Here is a 21,894-nt window from a genome sequence, read left to right as displayed (position 1 = left end):
ATATGAACTGTACTGTACTGGTATGTACTACAACTAGCAAAGGCAGTTCAACACTGGTAGTGTAACGGTTGACATGGCTGACTTTCTCGCAGCCAACATGGGCTCGATTCCTGCTCACTGACATTTGGTGTTTAATGAATGTGAATGAGTCCTGTGATTAACCAGTGACCAGTAAAGGTGCATACTCCATCTCTTGTCCAAAATCAGATGGTAGTGTAGAGAACTGAAACCACTGTATACGGCTCACTGTGTCACTGCTGGTGGTTTTTTTTTGTTTGTTTTTTGTCTGCTCTCTTCTAATTTGGTTGCTGATATAACATCAGCTGGAAAACTTTGTTTAAGTACTCAATTCAGTGAACAAGATTAGACAGATTAGTTTGCCATCACTGGATGTTTGCGTCAATCACCAACGTCACACAGATCATCAACAAATAATTAAGTAATTAAGTCTTACAGATCACTTACACGCATACTTAGTACACATGTAGCTGAACTTCTGATCAATCAATTTCAGTCTTAAAATAAAGAATAATAAAATAATGTACCGGCGGCATGGCGGTCTAGTGGTTAGCGCGCAGACCTCACAGCTAGGAGACCAGGGTTCAATTCCACCCTCGGCCATCTCTGTGTGGAGTTTGCATGTTCTCCCCGTGCCTCCCACATTCCAAAAACATGCTAGGTTAATTAGCGACTCCAAATTGTCCATAGGTATGAATGTGAGTGTGAATGGTTGTTTGTCTATATGTGCCCTGTGATTGGCTGGACAGTCCAGATTGAAACACAAGCTGGCCATAGACAGGCTTAGCATGTGACTGTCGTCAATTGACTACACATTTTACAAGCTATTGTTCAATCTCCTGATAATAAGAAACAAAGTGAAAGTCAACAAAATATGTGCCATGTATCTAGTCGGTGTATGCTTGTCAAAATAAAGCACAGTGACACAATAAGTGTGGTCAATATGTGCATAAATAATAGTCTCTCTCTGTACAGTATCTATATATTATACATAAATATCTATTCATACAAAATATTCATATAAATTACCCGGAGAGTACCCGGAGAAAACCCACGCATGCACGGGGAGAACATGCAAACTCCACACAGAGATGGCCGAGGGTGGAATTGAACCCTGGTCTCCTAGCTGTGAGGTCTGCGTGCTAACCACTCGACGCTGTGCAGCCCCATACAAATATTACTTAAACATTTTTAGGGTTTGAAGACATTACATTTTGGTGAGGAAATGAAAAATTGGATTGAGAGGCGAATCTATTTCCGCTCTGGCACTATTGCATCAGCAACCTCCACCTCCTAGAATCATGACGCTGCCCACCTGGCCATCATCATCCATGACCCAGAAAGCAGAGTGCTAAATAACAAACTGATAGAGAACCAAATAAATGTTTGACATTCCACATTAAAAATATTATAGCATTGCTAAAACAACAAAGCCACCGATTACTTTAGATCTTACTCAGTCCGCCCTGTACTTGAATGTGGCTTTCCTATATTAAGCTTAAGTGTGTGGTTGTGTTCTCCAATCCTTAGTAATCCCTCACTGCATTAACTTGTTTGTACGAGGCATTAATTCAGCTATACGGTGAGAGAGCTCCGTCTCCTTGTTTAACCAACTGGCGTGTATTACCAACCCTCCTCCATTCCATCAACACACAGTGGGCAACGGTGAAGCCAACTTGCTTAAAAGCTTTATATATAAAAGGCTATTTATATTGAAAGGCAACGCAACACATTTCCAAGAGCATAAAATCACTGTTAATCCCTTCAGGTTGGAAGTCATATTTTATTATTAGTCCTATCCATTTAAGTAATGGGATTCTGCTCGTGACACAGCCAAGCGCTATATTCAGAGGAACCTGTTGTTAACTGGGAGGTGTTGGATAAATGTAGGTTGCGTAACGTATTATATAAGCTTAGAAAGACACATGGGATCAAGATAAGTGATACCCCAAAATGCTATAACAATGATAAATATTGCTGGAATTTCTGTGCAAAATATACAAATTTAGATTGTATTTCCATTTTAAGAGCCACATCTAAACGTAGTTGGGATTTTAAATGTATGCACCTTGATCATGATTCTGGTGAGAATGAGTCAAAACCCACAAGAGGCGACACTGAAGAACCTCTGTCTGAGTCAGTCAAGACATTGTCAAGGTTACGCTCTGCTGGGATCTTTTTAACTGCCACCAGTGACCAATGTCACATCTTTTAAGCAAGTCAAGCTTTCATCTTGACACCTACTGTATTTGGATTTCAACTGTAATGATGTCACTTTGTACTCAATTGGTTTAAGGGTTACTGCAACAGTAGCCACGTATACATGGACCCAAATGTTCCAATTCCATTCGGGTTATTTGCTCAAACGGCAAGAATGTAACCTTTGTATACACCTCATTCCCAAAGAAAAGTGCCAATCCGAATGAATATATAATGGGATTCCCAGGGGTGGAATATTCCTTTCCCCAATCGAGGTATCTTGTACCCGCTCAATCGGAAAGTTGTCAGACTGCGTTCTTCTTTGTGGTGTTTTTCTTCTTCTGTTGTTTATTGGCGGTTGGCAAGCAGCTTTGGTGTGCATTAGCGCCATCTGTGGAACAGAATCTAAACCCTTCTATACGCCATTCACAAGTCCACTTTTATTAAAAAAGAAAATACATATCTATATAAAACATGTGCTGAGCTTAATTATAAAATATTAGCAAGATTGAACTTTATCTTTTCCTGTTCCCGGGTGCGTTCTTTCAGCGAATGCTGAGATATGACGTAACACGCAGCTCCAGACGTTCATTGGACTGCTGCGGAAAGTTTGTTTTTGATTCAAACTAAATTTCGAGACTGGACGAAGGAAAAACTGGCAATACGGAGTTATTCCAACAAGTGGAAGAAAAACTGGAGGAAGTCGGTTTCACGTGATGTTGGTGTTTACGCTTTACTGGGCATGCCCCATTGACTATTCTGGTTGATTATAGCGGCGCATGTAGACACGCGATTGGAATATTCCTTTCCATGTATACCATTGCTTTCGGAAAGGTCATTCGGAAAGATTCCATTCGGAAAGAGAAAAACTCCTCATGTAAACGTGGCTAAAGACGTACTGTAAAACAAAGGCTAAGCTCAATCAGATGGATGCCTCCTCTCAGTGCTTCTCAAATAGTTGCGATGAGGTGTTAGGGGATGTGAAATGCAGGGTCCCCCTATTTGTAAAATGTATTTGTAAAATGTCTTCAAGGCTGGAAGATCTGTTTGTGTCTTTATTCATGCTTCAACGATGCCAGAAGTTCATAAAGTGGTTCATGCAGATAAATGGCAATGACTTCAATGAAGGTAAACGTAACCTTAAATGTTCATTTATCCCTTTCATTCATCATTTAGAATAGTTTTATAACATTTTTCAGAGTCAGTCGTCAGAGTCAGACCTTCTATAATGAATTGTAACCTTCTGTGACCTTGGTTAGCAAAAAGGTTCTACTGTATTGGATGCTGTCACACAAATGAACAATAGCATAACACTCTTGGCGGGGGTAACTTACCTGCACATGAATGATTTCCACTTTCAGCTCTACTGCTAAATTATGGATTTTTACAAAAAATGTTTGTCTCGTTTGTTCGAAAGGTAGGTTTTTTTTTTTTTTGGTTTGTTATTTAGTAAACCCAACACTTCCTGCAAATTATTCACAAAGTCTTCAGGTGATACTTTTTTGTATTATCTCTGTGTGGAGTTTGCATGTTCTCCCCGTGCATGCGTGGGTTTTCTCCGGGTACTCCGGTTTCCTCCCACATTCCAAAAACATGCTAGGTTAATTGGCCACTCCAAATTGTCCATAGGTATGAATGTGAGTGTGAATGGTTGTTTGTCTATATGTGCCCTGTCATTGGCTGGCCACCAGTCCAGGGTGTACCCCGCCTCTCGCCCCAAGACAGCTGGGATAGGCTCCTGCATACCTGCGAGGATATGCGGCTTGGAAAATGAATGGATGGATGCTTTTTTGAGTTTACTGAGAGTATTTAGGTTGGAATAATAATAATAATAAGAGTCATATAAATAAATAAGTGTGGCATAAATGAATTGATTGATGGGAAGTGTTTAAATTAGGGAGGAGCTGGATACTCTTTAGTACCGATAGAGTACCGATACTCTCTTCGGTACGGATAAGCATTTTTGCTTGTGGAGCCTATGTTGCCAGATGGATACATTATACTGGATCGTTGAAGGAACGACTCTGCCCACTTTTTTATGCATCATAACTGCTCCGGATTCCTGCACAGAGCATCATGTCATGATGTCTCGCGAGAGGCTTGCTGTCGAAGCACACCTCCACCCGGTGTGTGTGCGCCTTGTAAACCAGGGATGTAACACACCCACTAAATAAATAGCTTGTCCCCCCCAAATCAACATTTTAGAAGTGAAAACTTAGCCAGAAAAAAAGCACAACATAGCTCCACTCATCGCTCATCTCCATGGATGGAGAAATGACCAGATGGACCAGAGAGAAGAACATGAAAACCACCTGTGTGTTTTACTTCTTCAATTCAATAGTGTTTCTCACCTCAAGTCTCTGCTTTTGTTTTGATTGTGGCTGCAAAATAAACCAAAATGGAGCCAAAGAACGGTGCAAGCGCTGCATTTGAAAAAGAAGATGAGGAACACTATTGAATTCAAGAAGGAACATACGGCAAAGTGCAAAGGTAGCGTCTTTACTAGGGATCGACTGATATGGTTTTTTTCCGGCAGATGCCGATTTTTTTCCATCACCCTTAGCCGATGGCCGATTTTGCTTGGGCCGATATTTGTGGCCGATACTGCTTTTGCTCCCTCAATTTATATAAAAAAAAAAAATGACAATGATAACAAATATTCCAGGTCTCAAGTTGAAACAAATATTTATTGAAATGTAAACACTGAACACAGTAGGATTCAGCTTTTTTAAACACATTTAAACACCATTATTAATTTTAAACGGAATAAATATTCAACCATGTGCAAAACATTTCTGTTGTAGTTTAAGTTTTATTTGGCATCGATGTGATGACTACGGATGCCTGTCTGTAAATCATGCGGCGGAAAAATATATCAGCGAACCCTCATGCGTATCGGCCGATACCGTTTGAAGTAAAGAACGCAAATATGGGCCCGATATATCGGCCGGCTGATGTATCGGTCGATCTTTAGTCTTTACCAACTGGATTGGAAATCCAGTGATGATGACAACCAAGGTTCTACTGTACTTTCAAATGTAAGCAAGAGTAAGATTTTTTTAAATCATCTTCATTTCCTACCTGAGGGACTGCTGCCTTGTAAACAACCTTCCATATGCGCACCCAATTTTATATAGCCTCAAGATGAGGAAGGCTTCGTTTATTTGTGCATCTGTTCATGTTGCACATCATCCAAATCACACGTGATGATGTTTCCTGTTTGGTTCCTTGCAGATAAGGATATGGACACGTTTTAATGGATTTAGAGCGAAGAAGCTCCATGTGTCTTTCTTTAGCAACATCCCGGAAGTCAGTAATCCCAAAACCCTACATTCATACTCAAGGGAATTTCATAAAGCTCATTAAATCGGTGTTAATCCAAACACCTGTCATCAAATGCTAATTTGTTAAAACGTGCAAGCAGGGATGTATTCTATAACTTATTTAACATTTGAGATAAGATGGAGATGTTTGATGTCGTTCCAAACGGGAATACGCCGGCATTGTTAATGTCAAGCTCATGGATTCTGTTCTGTGAGAAACAGCCCTAACAACCTCTCCCAGATTCCCCCAACTGAACCATTAAAAGGATCCAACGTAATTGTGCTGCTCGACCAATTATAAGGTTGTACACACCTTCAAATGCTTCGCAAACCCAAACATTCTGCAGCAGCAGGACTGGAAGAACTTCAAAGCAAAGCAAAGAGAACACAAGAAAGTGAATGTGTACATAGACGTACAACCTCTCCAACCTGTCATACCCACCAAAAGCGAGGGCATCTTGAAAGCTAATTCTTCTAATTCTTTGTATCATCGGCAGTCAGGATGTAATTCCATCTTCACTGAGAGAGAAGATTTTTCATCAACAGCTCATCCAGGATGATGGTATAAATATACAGTACATATGTGATGTGCTCATATGTTATGTAAACATTTAGTCTATGGGGTCTACATTTTGACAGCTTTTTTTGGATGTGACTGTGTCCTTATTTTAGGGGAAATGTTTTTGAACCAAACTGACATTCACTGGAGACTGCTCCCATCCTGTCATTTTATGAAGACCATCACTGTGCGGAGCTCAGCCAAGCAAGACATCTGACAGATAGGCAACCAGAGTGGTGGACTTTGCAGCACAACACCCTTTAGCCGGCCCCTTTTGAACCCAGCACTCGGGTTCAATGCACATACAAGTACATCCGCATGAAGCAAGGCTGCATTCTATATGATGGATGTCTCATTCTTTCCTTGCACCCTGGTTGTTGCTTGAAATTCCAACAGAAACGGCAGGGACAGACAGATTGATCAGAGAGATGCAATCAGGGAGAAGGTGAACTGCATGAGTGGGTTTCCATTTGTTGCAAATAACAAACCTCACACTCATCATTGATTGGCAAGTGACAAAACTCCCTTAATCCAAGAGGATTTATTCCCAGAACACTATCTACTGCTTAGTAATTACAACGTTCTGCAACTGGACTTTTTGCTGTTTTAATTTAAGTGTATCTTTCAGTGTGTTGGTGGCTTGCCAATCTATGAAAACTGCAATAGAGTGGAAATGTAATGCAATAAATGTCCAATGAAAATTCCAACACACACAAAATGTTGGCATTAGATATGTGATTGCCACAAATCTGACCCCATTTTCACTTGCAGTGAATGAGGAGCAAACTGTGAAGTGCCATTGCATGCAAAGACCCTAGCAAGGTATAATATCCTCACTTGAAATAAAATAGTAAAATATAAAAACAGTAAAGAGATAAAATGCCACCTTGGCCAGTATAGTGCAAGTAGTATGGACTGTGGACTACTTATCGTACTTATCACTCAGGTGTCATGGTAAAACACTGAATAAACAGGGTGATAGGGGACTCTACTGGAACGAGGAGTTGTCAGCCAAGATGGATCCTGACAGAAGAATATGCTCGGGAAATGATTAGATAAAAATAACAGAATCCAACCAAGCACGTTGGAGGAGGTGTGCTGGCAACTGATAAAGGATTTAGATTTATGTTGCCTTCATAAAAAACAGCCCATATTTTGTTTCTTGAAAAATGAAATATGAGCACCGAGCTGCACAATCCGCTCAGCCCATGTTTAAAACAAAAAGGGAGGGGTTAAAAAGAGGAAATGAAAAACATACTTTGGCAGCTCGGTGTGACAACCCTGAAATTCAATTCAATTCCCATTTGACAATTTGAGTTTTGTCTCTGAATGCAGACAGTATATTTATGTTCCTTGTTCCACATACCACCATGCAAATCATATCTGTTTTGCATGAGGAGCAAAGTGCCAATTAAACAGATGGGCAACTCCCTTTTTGTTCAATTACCCCTAAGATTGGCAACTCAGACGTTTATTTAATTCCTACTCTCTGCAGCTTCTCAATATTTACAACATGATGGAACCTGAATCATTTTAATTTACTGCAATGCACCAAATGATTATCTCATTAACGTAACCAGGCCCAAAAAGCTTGAACTCTCTTAGCAATTTGAGGAAGGATTCTAGCACACGAATTTCTACTTTAAAGTCCTTACGGTAACACCATGGAACAAAAAATCATATATTTTTTGGTGGTGATCGAGTGCTTTTCTATTGAAAATTAAAACAAAACAATGCAATAAAAAAAAATTAACATACCATGCATCTTAATTTAAATCAATCCACGGTATTCATCTGGGAAAAAAACGTCAGATAGATAGATAGATAGATAGACAGATAGACTCCCTTTATTGTCATTGCACAAAAACACAGTAGTGAAATTGCCAACGAAATGTCGTTGCCTGGCTCCCATATAATAACAGACACAAAAGAAGATAAGTAAAAATAAATAATAATAATAATAATAATAATGTGGATAATAATGTGTCTTTGAAACAAGATGTGCCGTGCATCGATGCATACTAATACAATAGAAATGAGGGGAATTAATGTAGCTGTAACACGGCGCAAACAAAATAGAATTGTCTCAAAATAAAGCAAAGAAATTGAGAAAAGACAAAAGCTGCAGCAAAATAAATAATGAAAGGGATGAACCTCAGAGATCTCTCTTTGTCTTCCATGATCCAAACAGTTTGTGTATACCTATATTATTTATAACCCTTTCCAATTCATGCCAAAAGAAACATCTTCACGTTTTTTTTTTTACTTTCCCATTACTTTGTAGACAATTCCTTTGAGCACCTTGGTTCCTCCCATAATAAATCATCGGTGGATTGAGGGACACACAACAAAAGAGAAGAACAAAACTGGTGATTAGATACACTAAATCGCTGACAACAACATCAACATCAAAAAAGTAGTCCATGACCAAGAGAAATGTCCCATGAAGTAGAATTAAAGGTGATGTAATGGCCACCTCCAACTACACCTTAATGTGAGTATTGAGGCGCATGAACAGCTCCAGAGGAAGTGTTCAGTAGAAGAGAATGTACACCATGAACAGCTGTTAATGTCAGACACCCCTAATGAATAAGTGAAAGCCCTTGCAGATGGGTTGCATGGAAACAGTAACATATCAAGTGGAACCTTGGTTGTTTTCCGGTTTATGGTGAAAATATACACAAATCCAAGCGTATCTTGTTGTGTTATTGATACAGTGTTTTAGTCCCATTGTGTTCGTAACTTATTGTTTACTATAAAACGTTAGCGTTGGCTCAAAACAGAAACCGGAACAGCAAGTCATTGCCCCCCATCTCAGTTCCCTGCACATGATGTCATACCCGATGCGACCGGATATTCAGTTTGACAGGAGATACGTCAATAAGATTGATAAGAATCAGCCAATTTTTTTTATTAATCAATTTTAGAGACATGCACCAAGTATTGAAAGACAAAAAAAAATCACTTGCGTCTCACGTATTCACGTGTTAAATGATACCAAAGTTTCAGATGATGAGGTTTGCACATATGGAACTGAGCCCTGAATGAAGTTATGGATGGCTGTGAACTCTCAGTTTCAGATCGTTTTCCTAACACTGGCTCTTTGTGATGTCACAGTGTGCCAACAGTGAGCACAAGCTGTAGGCCCCGCCCCCCCCAACCATCACCACCCTCCCGCTGCAGTGCTTTGTTGAAGATTTCACGGTGTTAGCAAGGAGCATTGGCTTCTTCCAGGGTTTCAGGGAGTGGTTGGAGTTAATGATTCTGGGCTCGCAAGAGAAAAATATGGGACTGTTTTGTGAACATGGGCGAAGCTGGAATTTATACGAAACTGGACTATCCGCTAAAATGTTGCTGAAGTCCAATTGCTTTCCAACGCTACTTGGTCATGTTGAAGAGTCAGAAGTGCGAACTGTAAAAAACAATTTATCAGTGTCCTAACTGTGTTTATATTGTGTAAGTAAGTGCTTGTCTGTGTAGCATTACATAGTGTGCATACAGAAAGCTTCTTTCCTGCTTGCATGCAAATTACAGGTTCACCTGTCTGGTCTTGCTAATAGCCTTTTCTAGCACGATAAAAAAAAACATGACATTGACATTGACATTGACGACATGACATTTCGACTACAGATGTGTCAATATCGTCCGCACAAAGTAAACACGGATCTCCGTTAACACTTTTTTTAGTTCATACAAGTATGGTCTCCAGCCATGAGCTACCAGTAAGTCCTAACCACTTTTCAAGGAGCTCTCCAAAGGGTTTATTCATTTATTATCAACTCCTATGCCGACAAAATTAGAAAATGCGGTTCATCAGTAGTCGTAGTAGTAGTTGAAAGCTTTCTGGAGCTGTTCTATAGGTCCTATAGGAATCCACAATTCAATGCAAAGGGCCAAAAATTACCATAATTTAAAAATGGGAGTTGTAAGGCAGACAATGCACCTTATTTTATGGTAGGAAACATTTGTTATGAACAATTTATTGAGTTCATCTGCATGTGTCACAGCCAATAACCTGATGAGAATCAAGTGATGTCACATTTCTTGGTGGCTTCTTCCCCTTGGCCTGAGGTTTTAAGGGGTAGGGGAAGGGTAAGACGACGGGAGGAGGGCTATGGGCTAGAACGTGTGTTTACTATCCTCTCCTGTATTTAAAAAAATACTTTTCCGTTGGAAATTTCTCAATGTTGTGCAACTCTAGTTGTGCTGTGTGAGTGTGTGTTGTCTCAAAATGCACTAAGCTGATAAACTGAAGCCTATGGTGTAATAATAATAGGTGTAATAGGACCTAACAATATCTATCAGAACAGCTGACACATTTGCAGGGTTAATCCCAATTGTTCTTTATTGCTGCTATTATTATTACAATGTCAATATGATGCACATGAATATATAAAAACAGTTTGTTTTAACAGACTATGAATGTGGTTACGGATACACAAACCAAATCCGATGTTTGATATCTCAGGGGCACAGGGCTGATCACTTTAACGAATGTTGAATTGAACGCTAAAAATAAAATGCTGAGATTCTGGTGAGTTCTATTGAACGATCAGATTCAGAGTAAATGGATGTCACTTTAGATGCTGTGGAACCATATGAAGCGTGCAAGATGATGACACTTTGACTCAAATCTAATGCCACGACCGACATCCACATTGAAAGACCTCAGAAAGGCCATGTGCGTCACATTTATATGCATGGATCAGATGTGACAAGAGTAAAAAAAAAAAAAAAAAACACCCAAGCATGCTCCTTTAGCTTGATAAGAAAGTGACTTGAAGCTGTAGCGCTGTAGCGCTGTAGCACTACGCTGAAAACAACCAAGTCATTTTATATGCATTGCCGCTATGACATGGGACGGGGCTCAGTTTTTGTTTATTATGGTTATACATCTTACACTACACTGTAAAACAAAGAGCCAAGCCCTCCAGTAATGACTCATTTCTGAGAGAACACCAAGGTTGGTGTTTACAGGGAAGAAGCAATTAAGTCTCCGCCAATTACAACAGCAATTTTGACAAAGCGACGTCTATGTGTACTGACAGCACCAAAGCGGTAGAATAAAACACTGGTTGATGCTACAATAAAGATCCACATCAAAGTTACAGTTTTCTCAAATCATCAGCTTTAATAAATTAGGTTTGAAGATAAGTCAGCAACACAGTGAGCATAACAAAGTGTGTGAAGAGAAAAAGGGAAGGGAATGTAGAAAAAAGATGGACACAGGTGAGTGACCTGAAGCGTCATCCCAAGAGAAAATCTGTGTGGTTAATTTATATACCAATAATTTAGTATTGGAATAGACATAATAGCCACGTTTACATGAGGAGTTTTTCTCTTTCCGAATGACCTTTCCGAAAGCAATGGTATACATGGAAAGGAATATTCCAATCGCGTGTCTACATGCGGCGCTATAATCAACCAGAATAGTCAATGGGGCATGCCCAGTAAAGCGTAAACACCAACATCACGTGATACCGACTTCCTCCAGTTTTTCTTCCACTTGTTGGAATAACTCCGTATTGCCAGTTTTTCCTTCATCCAGTCTTGAAATTTAGTTTAAATCAAAAACAAACTTTCCGCAGCAGTCCAGTGCTGATTGCTCGCCTCCATTTTTTTAAATGGAAGAGCGTCTGGAGCTGCGTGTTACGTCATATCTCAGCATTCGCTGAAAGAACGCACCCGGGAACAGGAAAAGATAAAGTTCAATCTTGCTAATATTTTATAATTCAGCTCGGCACATGTTTTATATAGATATGTATTTTCTTTTTTAATAAAAGTGGACTTGTGAATGGCGTATAGAAGAGTTTAGATTCTGTTCCACAGATGGCGCTAATGCACACCAAAGCTACTGTTGTTGTTTCATGCTGCTTAGTGATAATAAGAAGGTTTGCAATAAGCAGGATGGGTTGATTGATGAGTTGAAATGGAAGAGGTAGAATTAAGAGTAGTCTGTGATTGGCTGGTACCAGTCCAAGGGATAGGCTCTAGTATAGCCATGACCCCAGTGAGGATAAGGGGCATAGAAGATGGATGGAGTTAAGAGTTATAAGCGGGACTAACTTAAGTGGCTTAAGACATAGCATGCCTATAAAAAATTAACACTGAAAAGATGTTTTCTGTGATGACATAACATATTCCCAGACTTATCATACTCGGACTAGAATAATTCCATCTGTTTGCTTTCTTTTTCCATGCAATTCTTTTATATTCCAGAGCACAATTAGAAGTTGCAATTAAATCCAAAGTCTTTAGTGTAATGTAAATTTTGTTCAAGACACAGACATTTGTCGTGATTATGATACAGTATATATGTACCTGAATAACAGGTGCATCTGTGTGTGCTTGAGCCAGCAGATGGTCAAGGCAGATGGCCACCCCACTGGAGTCTAGTTTTGCTCAAGAAAGAGCTTTCCACCTGCACTGTTATTGAATGTTCAGCTGAATGAGAGTGTTCAATTTTCTATTTCTCTTTTGAGAGGTAACCATAGATGAAATCAGTACAGGCGTATTTCATGTAAGCGCACAACCTTCTAAGAGTTATTATTATTAGATACTGGCCGATGTATGCGTTAGCAAAAGAGAAAAGGTCAGATTACGGGAAGATGTACTTGAATGTGTTTGAATGTCATGTAGCGTCTGAGAGCCGGATGGCAGAAACGTAATACCTTGAATGTGTCTTGAATATGAAAGAAATAACATAAACAATCTCATAAAACTAACTGCTGTACACCCTGATTTGGAACACTCCACGTTTTTTAAATATTGGAGCGCACATCTTTTTTTTTGGGGTGGGGGGGGCAATCTGTCACAATGGGGGCGTTACCCCCTTGTGACAGCTTTTTGTTTCCTTCTTTGCCTCTGTTATGGTGGGTATCCATGCCCTTATTTTATAACTACTTCCTGTCTTGTTCCCTTGCGTTTTCTCTATCCCTGCCCATTTCATGCTCCTGCTGGAACCTATCCCAGCTGTCTTCGGGCCAGAGGCGAGGTACGCCCTGGACTGGTGGCCAGCCAATCACAGGGCACATATAGACAAACAACCATTCACACTCACATTCATACCTATGGACAATTTGGAGTGGCCAATTAACCTAGCATGTTTTTGGAATGTAGGAGGAAACCGGAGTACCCGGAGAAAACCCACGCATGCACGGGGAGAACATGCAAACTCCACACAGAGATGGCCGAGGGTGGAATTGAACCCTGGTCTCCTAGCTGTGAGGTCTGCACGCTAACCACTCGCCCACCGTGCAGCCCTACCAAGTTTTTTATATATTTTATTTTTTTACTATAAATAACGACAAGTTAATTTGCATAACGATGGTGCTTCTAACTAAATTACAATTTAGACCGATGGCAACACAGCCAAGCCTCACTCACACAGAGAAACTATCAGCGAGCTCTGCAGTCCAGGCCGTTATAAACCATATTTGTTCAAAGCAGTTCATCATCTGAATGTACGACAATGCTCAGGGATACTCGGCACTTTACCTCCACTGAGTCATTATCCCTGCTAACACTTTGCAGTCCATCATTTTATAGATTTATATTGTGATCTCTCCTTGATCACTGCTTCGGCCTTATTTCACTTGCTTCATACACAATCTCATGTCAGTTTCCAATGTGACAATATTTTACAATTTCACACATACAGCTTACTTCGACGTCTACCTCATTGTATATACTAAAAGCACAGATATACTGTACCCAAGGGGAAACACCGTATATACAGTACATCCCTTCACATTTGGGATTTAACAGTCCCTGCACATTTGTGGAATTTGGTGGGGTAATAAAATGCTCCAAAAACACACCTCATTCACCATAAGTAGGTAATAATTGATGCACCACCGATGCTCCTTCAACCCCGCCTACCCGAGGAGGAGCATTCATTCTCATTCTATGTCAGAAGCACCGCTGGTGCCGTGGAGCACAGGAGAACCGCGACGCTATGGCTGCCTGCTCAAGAAGGAGCATTCATTGGGGGACACACCGCTGATGAGGGGCCGCGTTTGCGAACTGCAGACAATCCTGGCACAATATCACTAGTGGAAATGTGGTCACATGTTTTTTGCGGGACTACCATGTTCCAGACAGTGGGCACTGTGGGCGGACAGCATCTCCGACATGCTATCCCAGTTCTAACTACATTTATAGCATAATAGGTCATATTTAAATGCATTTCATACATGTATGAAGGTTAGAGCTTCAACCGGGATTGTGTTGTGAGTGAACAGTGGCAATTGAAGAGAGATAGGCTGCTGAATCTAATCTAATAATTACGAGAGTCACTTTTGATGCAAATGAGGAGAACATCAATGTCAAGCTAGCTGTTTATTAGACATTTTCATGGGCGTATTAATTACCCACGGCTTTTCGACATTCACTGGAAGTCCTGGGTCATGACCCCCGGTGAAAACTGGACACCTGCTACATTGTTTCACACCTTCTTGATCAAAGGCTGGCACTTTTTTTTTTTTGGTTCCATTTTGAGTTATTTTAAAAGTAGACACAGAATTGAATTCAAGACCTTTTTCATTGCAAAACACAAAGGCGGCTGATCTTGCTGCCACATTGTGTCTTTGGCAACAATCATGATAAGGTAATTAAGGTAAATTTAACATTAAATGCTCATGTATCCCTTACATTCATGATTTATATGTATTTTGAATTCTTTTGAATTGCATGTAAAAGTCATTCATTCATTCATTCATTTTCTACCGCTTTTCCTCTCGAGGGTCACGGGGGTGCTGGAGCCTATCCCAGCTGTCTTCGGGAGAGAGGCGAGGTACAGCCTAGACTGGTCGCCAGCCAATCACAGGCATCTAAAAGTATAATTGCAAAACTACAAAAACGTGTTAACATTTGTGCCGTTCTGGAACAGATGAATTGGATTTATATTATTTCTTAAGGGAAAAATTGATTCAGTTTGAGTCCGTTTAGGAAGAGTCGGACCTTCTGGAACAGATTAATGACGCTAATCAAGGTTCCACTGTGTCAACCAAAGACTGTGCACCATTGTCCTTGCAGATTGCTGCCACTATTGTCATCTGCATTACAGGAGAGGATTTGTTTTGTGATGAAAGTTACAGGAAACTATTTAAATGGGAGGGCGACAGGAAAAAAAGGCTAAAGAGAGGATGGATGACAGGTACTGTTTGCCTCCTGCTAGTATGTGATATCTAAAGCAATCAAAAATAATGAATAAGGTGGAGATTGTGCCAGGTAGAGCTGCTTCTAAGAAAAGTCTCCTGATGCAAGTGTTATCAAAGATGGTGTCAAGAAAATGTGTCAAATATGTTTCAAGAGATGTACTGAAAGAGAATATTTGAAAGTATAAAAAGGTGGAGCTGTTTGATCTGTCCAAGTCTAACACAGAAGTGGATTCTTACTGTAGTAGCCTCATAACCCTGACCTGGGGTGGACAGTCATATCTCATGGGGCCGATGTCAATGCAGCCTTGTGTTCTGCCTAAGTACCAATTGATTACTGCAGTGACACACAACCCTGCACAATGATTCTCCGGCCGGAGGTGCTCACTTATTTCATTAAAATCAAATCCTTTTGATCTCGCTCTCATTGGAGCTGGGGGGGGGGGGGTGGCATCAGTGGTCAGACGCAGACACAAGCTGGCAGGTATACATTTTTAATAAACATCCATGATGCCATGACTATAATAACAGTCCTATTGAAGTCATTTCATATTTTAGGCCTGTCAAAGTGACCGTCGTGCCGTATTGCTTTTAGAAAATGTGTATACTGTGTATACTTTTAGAAAATGTGTATACTACCCATACACAAAAATTTGCTCCTTCTTGCAATAATTCTTGCTCCTCCAGGCAATCACGTGAGGTCACACATAGGAGGCTGCACTTAACTTACAAAATGGATTCTCTCACGGACCACTGATGTGATGATGGTGAATCAAACAAAGTGAGACGTGCGTTACCTAGACTCCACAGCACAGGTCACAATTCATTTTGCTACTGCAGGCCTTGCATTCCGCTATGTTCACTCTTACAATTATATGACATGGAATGAGACGCGAATATGAGCCCTCGGAGTCAAATCTGACAATCAGACTTCAGGAATCTCTGTGTGGAGTTTGCATGTTCTCCCCGTGCATGCGTGGGTTTTCTCCGGGTACTCCGGTTTCCTCCCTCATTCCAAAAACATGCTAGGTTAATTGGCCACTCCAAATTGTCCATAAGTATGAATGTGAGTGTGAATGGTTGTTTGTCTATATGTGCCCTGTGATTGGCTGGCCACCAGTCCAGGGTGTACCCCGCCTCTCGCCCGAAGACCGCTGGGATAGGCTCCAGCATACCCCCTCCACACTAGTGAGGATAAGCGGCATAGAAACCAGATGAATGGATAAGTAGGGATAATTGTAATTGTCTCATCATAACAATGGGGCAGTGTTACATAGGAACATAAAAATCGCTGTATGATACTGTTACTACTGCTAAATACTGCTCTTGGTAGTATTTGCTACCAAAAGTCATTCATTCATTCATTTTCTACCGCTTTTTCTCACGAGAGTCGCGGGGGTGCTGGAGCCTATCCCAGCTGTCTTTCGGGGAAGGGCGGGGTACACCCTGGACTGGTGGCCAGCCAATCACAGGGCACATATAGACAAACAACCATTCACACTCACATTCATACCTATGGACAATTTGGAGTGGCCAATTAACCTAGCATGTTTTTGGAATGTGGGAGGAAACTCGTCCGCCATGCCATATTTGATGACATGAATAGAACTAAGGAGTGTCACCCCATAATGGAGCACAGGTTCTTGATCAACTTCCCAGTGTTTCCAATTTCAATGATGACGTTTGCCTGATTGGATACTTACAACTACAACACATATAGATGGCATCAAACAGACCTTGGGTGCAGTAGCTTGACTCAATACATGTGACAAAGATACTTACACTAGGGATAATCCTAATGCAAACGATATGGCCAGGTAGTTACCCACTGCACTAAAATAACTGTAATTAATACAAGCAGAGCTGCAACAATTAATCGATTTACTTAACATATTTGGTACAGTCATCCCTCACTACCCTGTGACCAGTCCAGGGTGTACCCCGCCTCTCGCCTGAAGACAGCTGGGATAGCTGGGATAATTCATAACCTTGTGGACGCGACACCACATGTTCTTCCACTTCTTCTTCTGTCATGTATGGTTTTTCCATTCAAATTCACATGCTGAGCTCTTATCAGATGCACTTCTGCCACCTGGTGGCTTCCTGATAACAGTGCTTGTCTAGGGCTGAGCCGGGTACTCGTTTTAGATGAGTATGCGTTACGGAAAATACATTTTTTCCAAGTACAAGCATGAAACCAGTACAGCTTGTCATTATTCATTTTCGTACTAAAGGAACATCCTCATTGGGTAACTACTTATGTATTTACTCAGTCTTACAGATCACTTACACACATACACAGTACACATATAGATCAATAATAATGAATATAACAACTTGTGATCAATCCACATCAATTTCAGCCGTAAAAGAATGTATGTATTTAAGCCCCTCCTATTTCTGGTTGAACCACGCCCACTTCCGGCTGGGTGAACAGATACAGATCGTGGTCTACTCGTTCATCCCTACTGGGCACCCTATCTCTAACCGCGGGCTCACACTGAATCTGTCACAAGATTGAATTCCACAAGATTGAAATCCCTGTTGTAGGCTCACACTGGCTCCATGCGATGCAGCTTCGGCTCCCTCAGAAAAAACTTTTTTTCCAGACACCACAGACACAGGAGCACGCTCATTTGGGTTTGTACTTACTCATAATGCACCAAAAAAAACACACACAAAAATCTATGCCCCCGTGAATACGGATATTGTTTACAAGAACTTCCTGTATACAAGGCGAGAGTGGTTTCCGCATTGCCTACCAGAGTCAGTGTGAATGGCACTTTGTGGCAAGCCGGACTGGATCAGGACCAGAGGCCAGGAGTAAGGAAGAGCCCAGCCACACTACACAGGAAATTCATTTTTGGCCACTTTTACTTTCAATCCTGTCAGTCAGTTGCAGGCTGAAATACAACATCCTTTCATTGGTCATAAACAAATCATCAGTCGTTAAGCAATTAACCTAAAGATTTATCATATGATTAATTTCAAGCTGCCTACTTTTCGATTGTAATAGTGGGAATTCACATTATTGTTGAGGGTGTAAAACACTGATACTTTTCAAGGTAGGTACCTTTCTGCAATATTTGTAGAAATAAAAAAAAACTAGCACAATACTGCAATACCCAACTTGCACCAGATGAATCATCTCAAAGGCACCTATGCAAATTTAACAGCAAGCCGTGCACTCTTTGTACACTGAGCAAACAAATCAATTAAAGAGCAAAACACGTGATAAAAAAAAAAAGTTGGCTTTGGAACAGACTGCTATTGTGTACATGCTGATTACTATATAGCTCGGGGCTAATACATCAATACAGCTTGGAGGAAAGCCATTCACACATCATTAGTTCACCTCTCTGGTATTGATATATGCTTCTAATAACTAATAACTTTGCTCTACAAAAATAGCATCATATCCAAACATTTATTTGCCTCTTTATTGTATGTATGTGTCAGGGAATTCATTGCATTTACCATTAAAATATAAATCCGGTGAATTAAATTGGAGTTAGACAGTGGAGAAAGAGCATTTTTTATAATGCATGCCTCTCTGCATGTGATGTCTCCTTGGCATCATCAAAGCCTTGATTTTTCCCCTCACGACTCTCATTAAGACAGCAGTGACACAGAAGGATGATTTTATCAAGGATTTCATCCATCATGAAAACTTTATCCACACACAGTCCTTTGGTCATTCTCCTTTCCTATTACTCTCCTTTACATCACACACAGAAACCCACAAACGTTCTTTGCTTGTAATGTACACAACCAATCGCCTTAATCTGTCTTCTATTCTCTTGTCTTCAACTTGCTCCTCCTGAACCTGCATGCAGCTAAGGTCCCAAAAAAGCTGTGCCCCCCCCACCATTCAGGAAGGAATTGGGCACACAATGGGACAACTGTCTCTTGGCCGTCCAGAACTGAGAACTGAGAAAGATAATAACCCAATTGAACGGATTATCTTGCTTCCTTCCTTTAAGTCTTTTAGTACTCTGAAGCAACATGCTAAGTACAGCCAGTCCCTGCCAGGACAATTTTAGGCTCCTGCATTGGACCGGACGGAGCTTTACACTAGAAAGCCGACGTTTGTTTCAGGGTGTCTGTCTAGGGAAAATGGATTGTCTGAAAGCATCACCCGGCGCCTACCTGGTGTTGAGAGCCAATGCTGGGCAGAGAAGCAGCAAGCAAAAAGCTTGGATGAATTTCATAGCTGAATCACACTCGTTCCTTCTCCCGTCTCGGATGCTTTTAGCCTTTCCCCTGCGTCTCTCTCCTCACTCTCTTGGTCTCTCACTGGCTGCTTGGGATTTTAGTGCACCCTCACACTCCCTCTCTCTCTCTCTCACTCTCTCGCTCTCTCACTCTCTCTCTGTCACACACACATAAAGACACATGCAGAGAAGCAGACAGATGCAACACAGTGGCTTTGCAGGAGGGAGGATCTCCGGCTTTAAATAACACAGAGACACGGACCGACTTGCTAATGAAAAGGAGCGGGTGGGGCTTGAAATGAAGAGAGCTTGATCTATAAGATATGATGTCAGCACTGGCACCAGCTTCTCTTCTGCTATTGGCGAGAGGCATCATTGCCATTGTTGTGGCTCCTGGTTGCTCCTCCAGCACTGCGAGGCTCCCCATTCATTGTACACTTCAGTCTGTTTACTACCTGCAATGTGTGAGGGTGCAGATGCAGCATGCATAATAACGTGCTGACAGTGGCCATCGGGGACCGGCACAATTGGAGCTCATAGTTCATCTGAGAAATGATGGCAACAGCTTCAAAGAGAGTACAATCATTTAGGACAACGCAAGGCTTTACTGGTTGGACTGTAAAATACGGAAAAAGGTCAGAAACACTCCTCCCTTTTCTCCAAGAGTATTCAATAAAGGCAAAAATGTTATGTTTATTTGTCCATTTCATTCCTCATTTACAGTCATCATCAACATCGCTCACTCATTCTGTTGTTTTTCAAAAATAAGTAATAAATATTCTGTCATGATGAAGCATTGTTGGACTTGTGGTGCCATCCCAGTGTGGAGAGCAGGACCCAAATGCAGCTAAAATTGTATTTATTTTTCTACTAATAGCTGTAGTGCAGCGGCAGGGATGCAGTAAAAACAAAAATAAATGCAAAAAGGAACATAGTGTATCATTATATGTAATATAATATAATAACAATCAAGGGCTCAACTAAATAATCAAAATACAAATGAGTGGCTTTGGAACACCAACATAGCAGACAGAAAACAGAACAGAAGCAAAACAGAAGTAATAAAAAAATAAATGTATGAAACTGGAACTAAGGCATAAAAGTGAAACTAAACAAACAAAGTCATGAAGATAACACAGTGACGAGTGCCCCAAATTAGTCTTTTACTTGAATGAGCGGGAACGCAGAATAGTTGTTTGTTGGCTAGGCGGCACTGCTAATATACTTTGGTCTTCTGTTTGAATGGGTTTACTATTGGTTACACTGCGTGATGACTGAACAGTAGTTAGTGAAATTTGTAACCCGCTCGGGATGAGTAAACAGTCTCATCTAAAAAGGACATATTACTAAGTTAAAAGGATGCAATACACAAGGATCACCTACTTGTGGCGTTAATATTAATATTACAGCCACAATATTAATATTATTTTAAATTATTTTTGTAAATTTGAATATTAATATTAATATTACAGCCACAATATTAATATTAATATTATTTTTAAATTATTTTGTAAATTTGAATATTAATATTATTTTAAATTATTTTTGTAAATTTGAATATTAATATTATTTCGATTTTTTGTAAATATTAATATTAGTATTAGTATTGGTATTGGTATTGGTATTGATATTAGTGTTAATATTGATATTAATATTAGTATTAATGTTAATATTTACATAACAATCTAAATTAATACTAATATTAATATTAATAAAGGACAGTAATATTATTTGTAATTTTGTAAATTTGAATATTAATATTAATATTACAGCAACAATGTTGATATTAATATTATTTTTAAATATTTTTGTAAATTTGAATATTAATATTTTAAATTATTTTTGTAAATTTGAATATTAAGAGATTCCAAATTGTCCATAGGTATGAATGTGAGTGTGAATGGTTGTTTGTCTATATGTGCCCTGTGATTGGCTGGCCACCAGTCCAGGGTGTACCCCGCCTCTCACCCAAAGACAGCTGGGATAGGCTCCAGCACCCCCGCGATCCTCATGAGGAAAAAGCGGTAGAAAATGAATGAATGAATGAATATTAATATTATTTTAAATTATTTTGTAAATATTAGTATTAGTATTAGTATTGGTATTGATATTAGTATTAATATTGATATTAGTATTAGTATTAATGTTAATGTTAATATTTACAAAAACAATCTAAATTAACATTAATATTAATATATTAATACTTAATATTAAGTAATTCTGCTCTTATAATGGCTTGTTTGCGACACTCACTTCTGGTCACGTGATGGCGACGAGGTTGACACCTCACGGTTTTGTTATTGAAGTTGTCAGTGAGTGTTCAACAACATAAATTCACTGAAATAGAATTTGGCAATGGCAATCATGTTTATTTGTTTGATTGACAAACTCAAATGCCCATATTGGAGTCAGCTGTTGGGTCT

The 21,894-nt window shown here is 40.0% G+C and overlaps 1 protein-coding gene across 4 annotated transcripts in view; it reads right to left on the bottom strand.

The window, feature by feature from the left end:
• luzp2 (leucine zipper protein 2) overlaps positions 1-19,644 on the bottom strand; it is a 180,921-nt gene extending 161,277 nt beyond the window's left edge. Inside the window, exon 1 of one of the 4 annotated variants that reach the window (XM_058075738.2) lies at positions 19,407-19,644. In XM_058075738.2, the coding sequence (XP_057931721.2) occupies positions 19,407-19,468 (62 nt within the window). In that variant the 5' untranslated portion in view covers positions 19,469-19,644. The remainder of the gene's footprint in view (positions 1-19,406) is intronic. The other 3 variants (XM_058075728.2, XM_058075719.2, XM_058075711.2) reach the window with 3 other exon arrangements.
• Between the last annotated feature and the right edge of the window lie 2,250 nt (positions 19,645-21,894).

This window comes from Doryrhamphus excisus, linkage group LG11, assembly GCF_037039965.1.
Source record: "Doryrhamphus excisus strain RoL-2023G ecotype Guam linkage group LG11, RoL_Dexc_Guam_v1.1, whole genome shotgun sequence".
NCBI classification, from domain to species: domain Eukaryota; kingdom Metazoa; phylum Chordata; class Actinopteri; order Syngnathiformes; family Syngnathidae; genus Doryrhamphus; species Doryrhamphus excisus.
The sequence above is the reverse complement of the archived record's forward strand: the minus strand, read 5'-3'. Positions and strand labels throughout refer to the sequence as shown.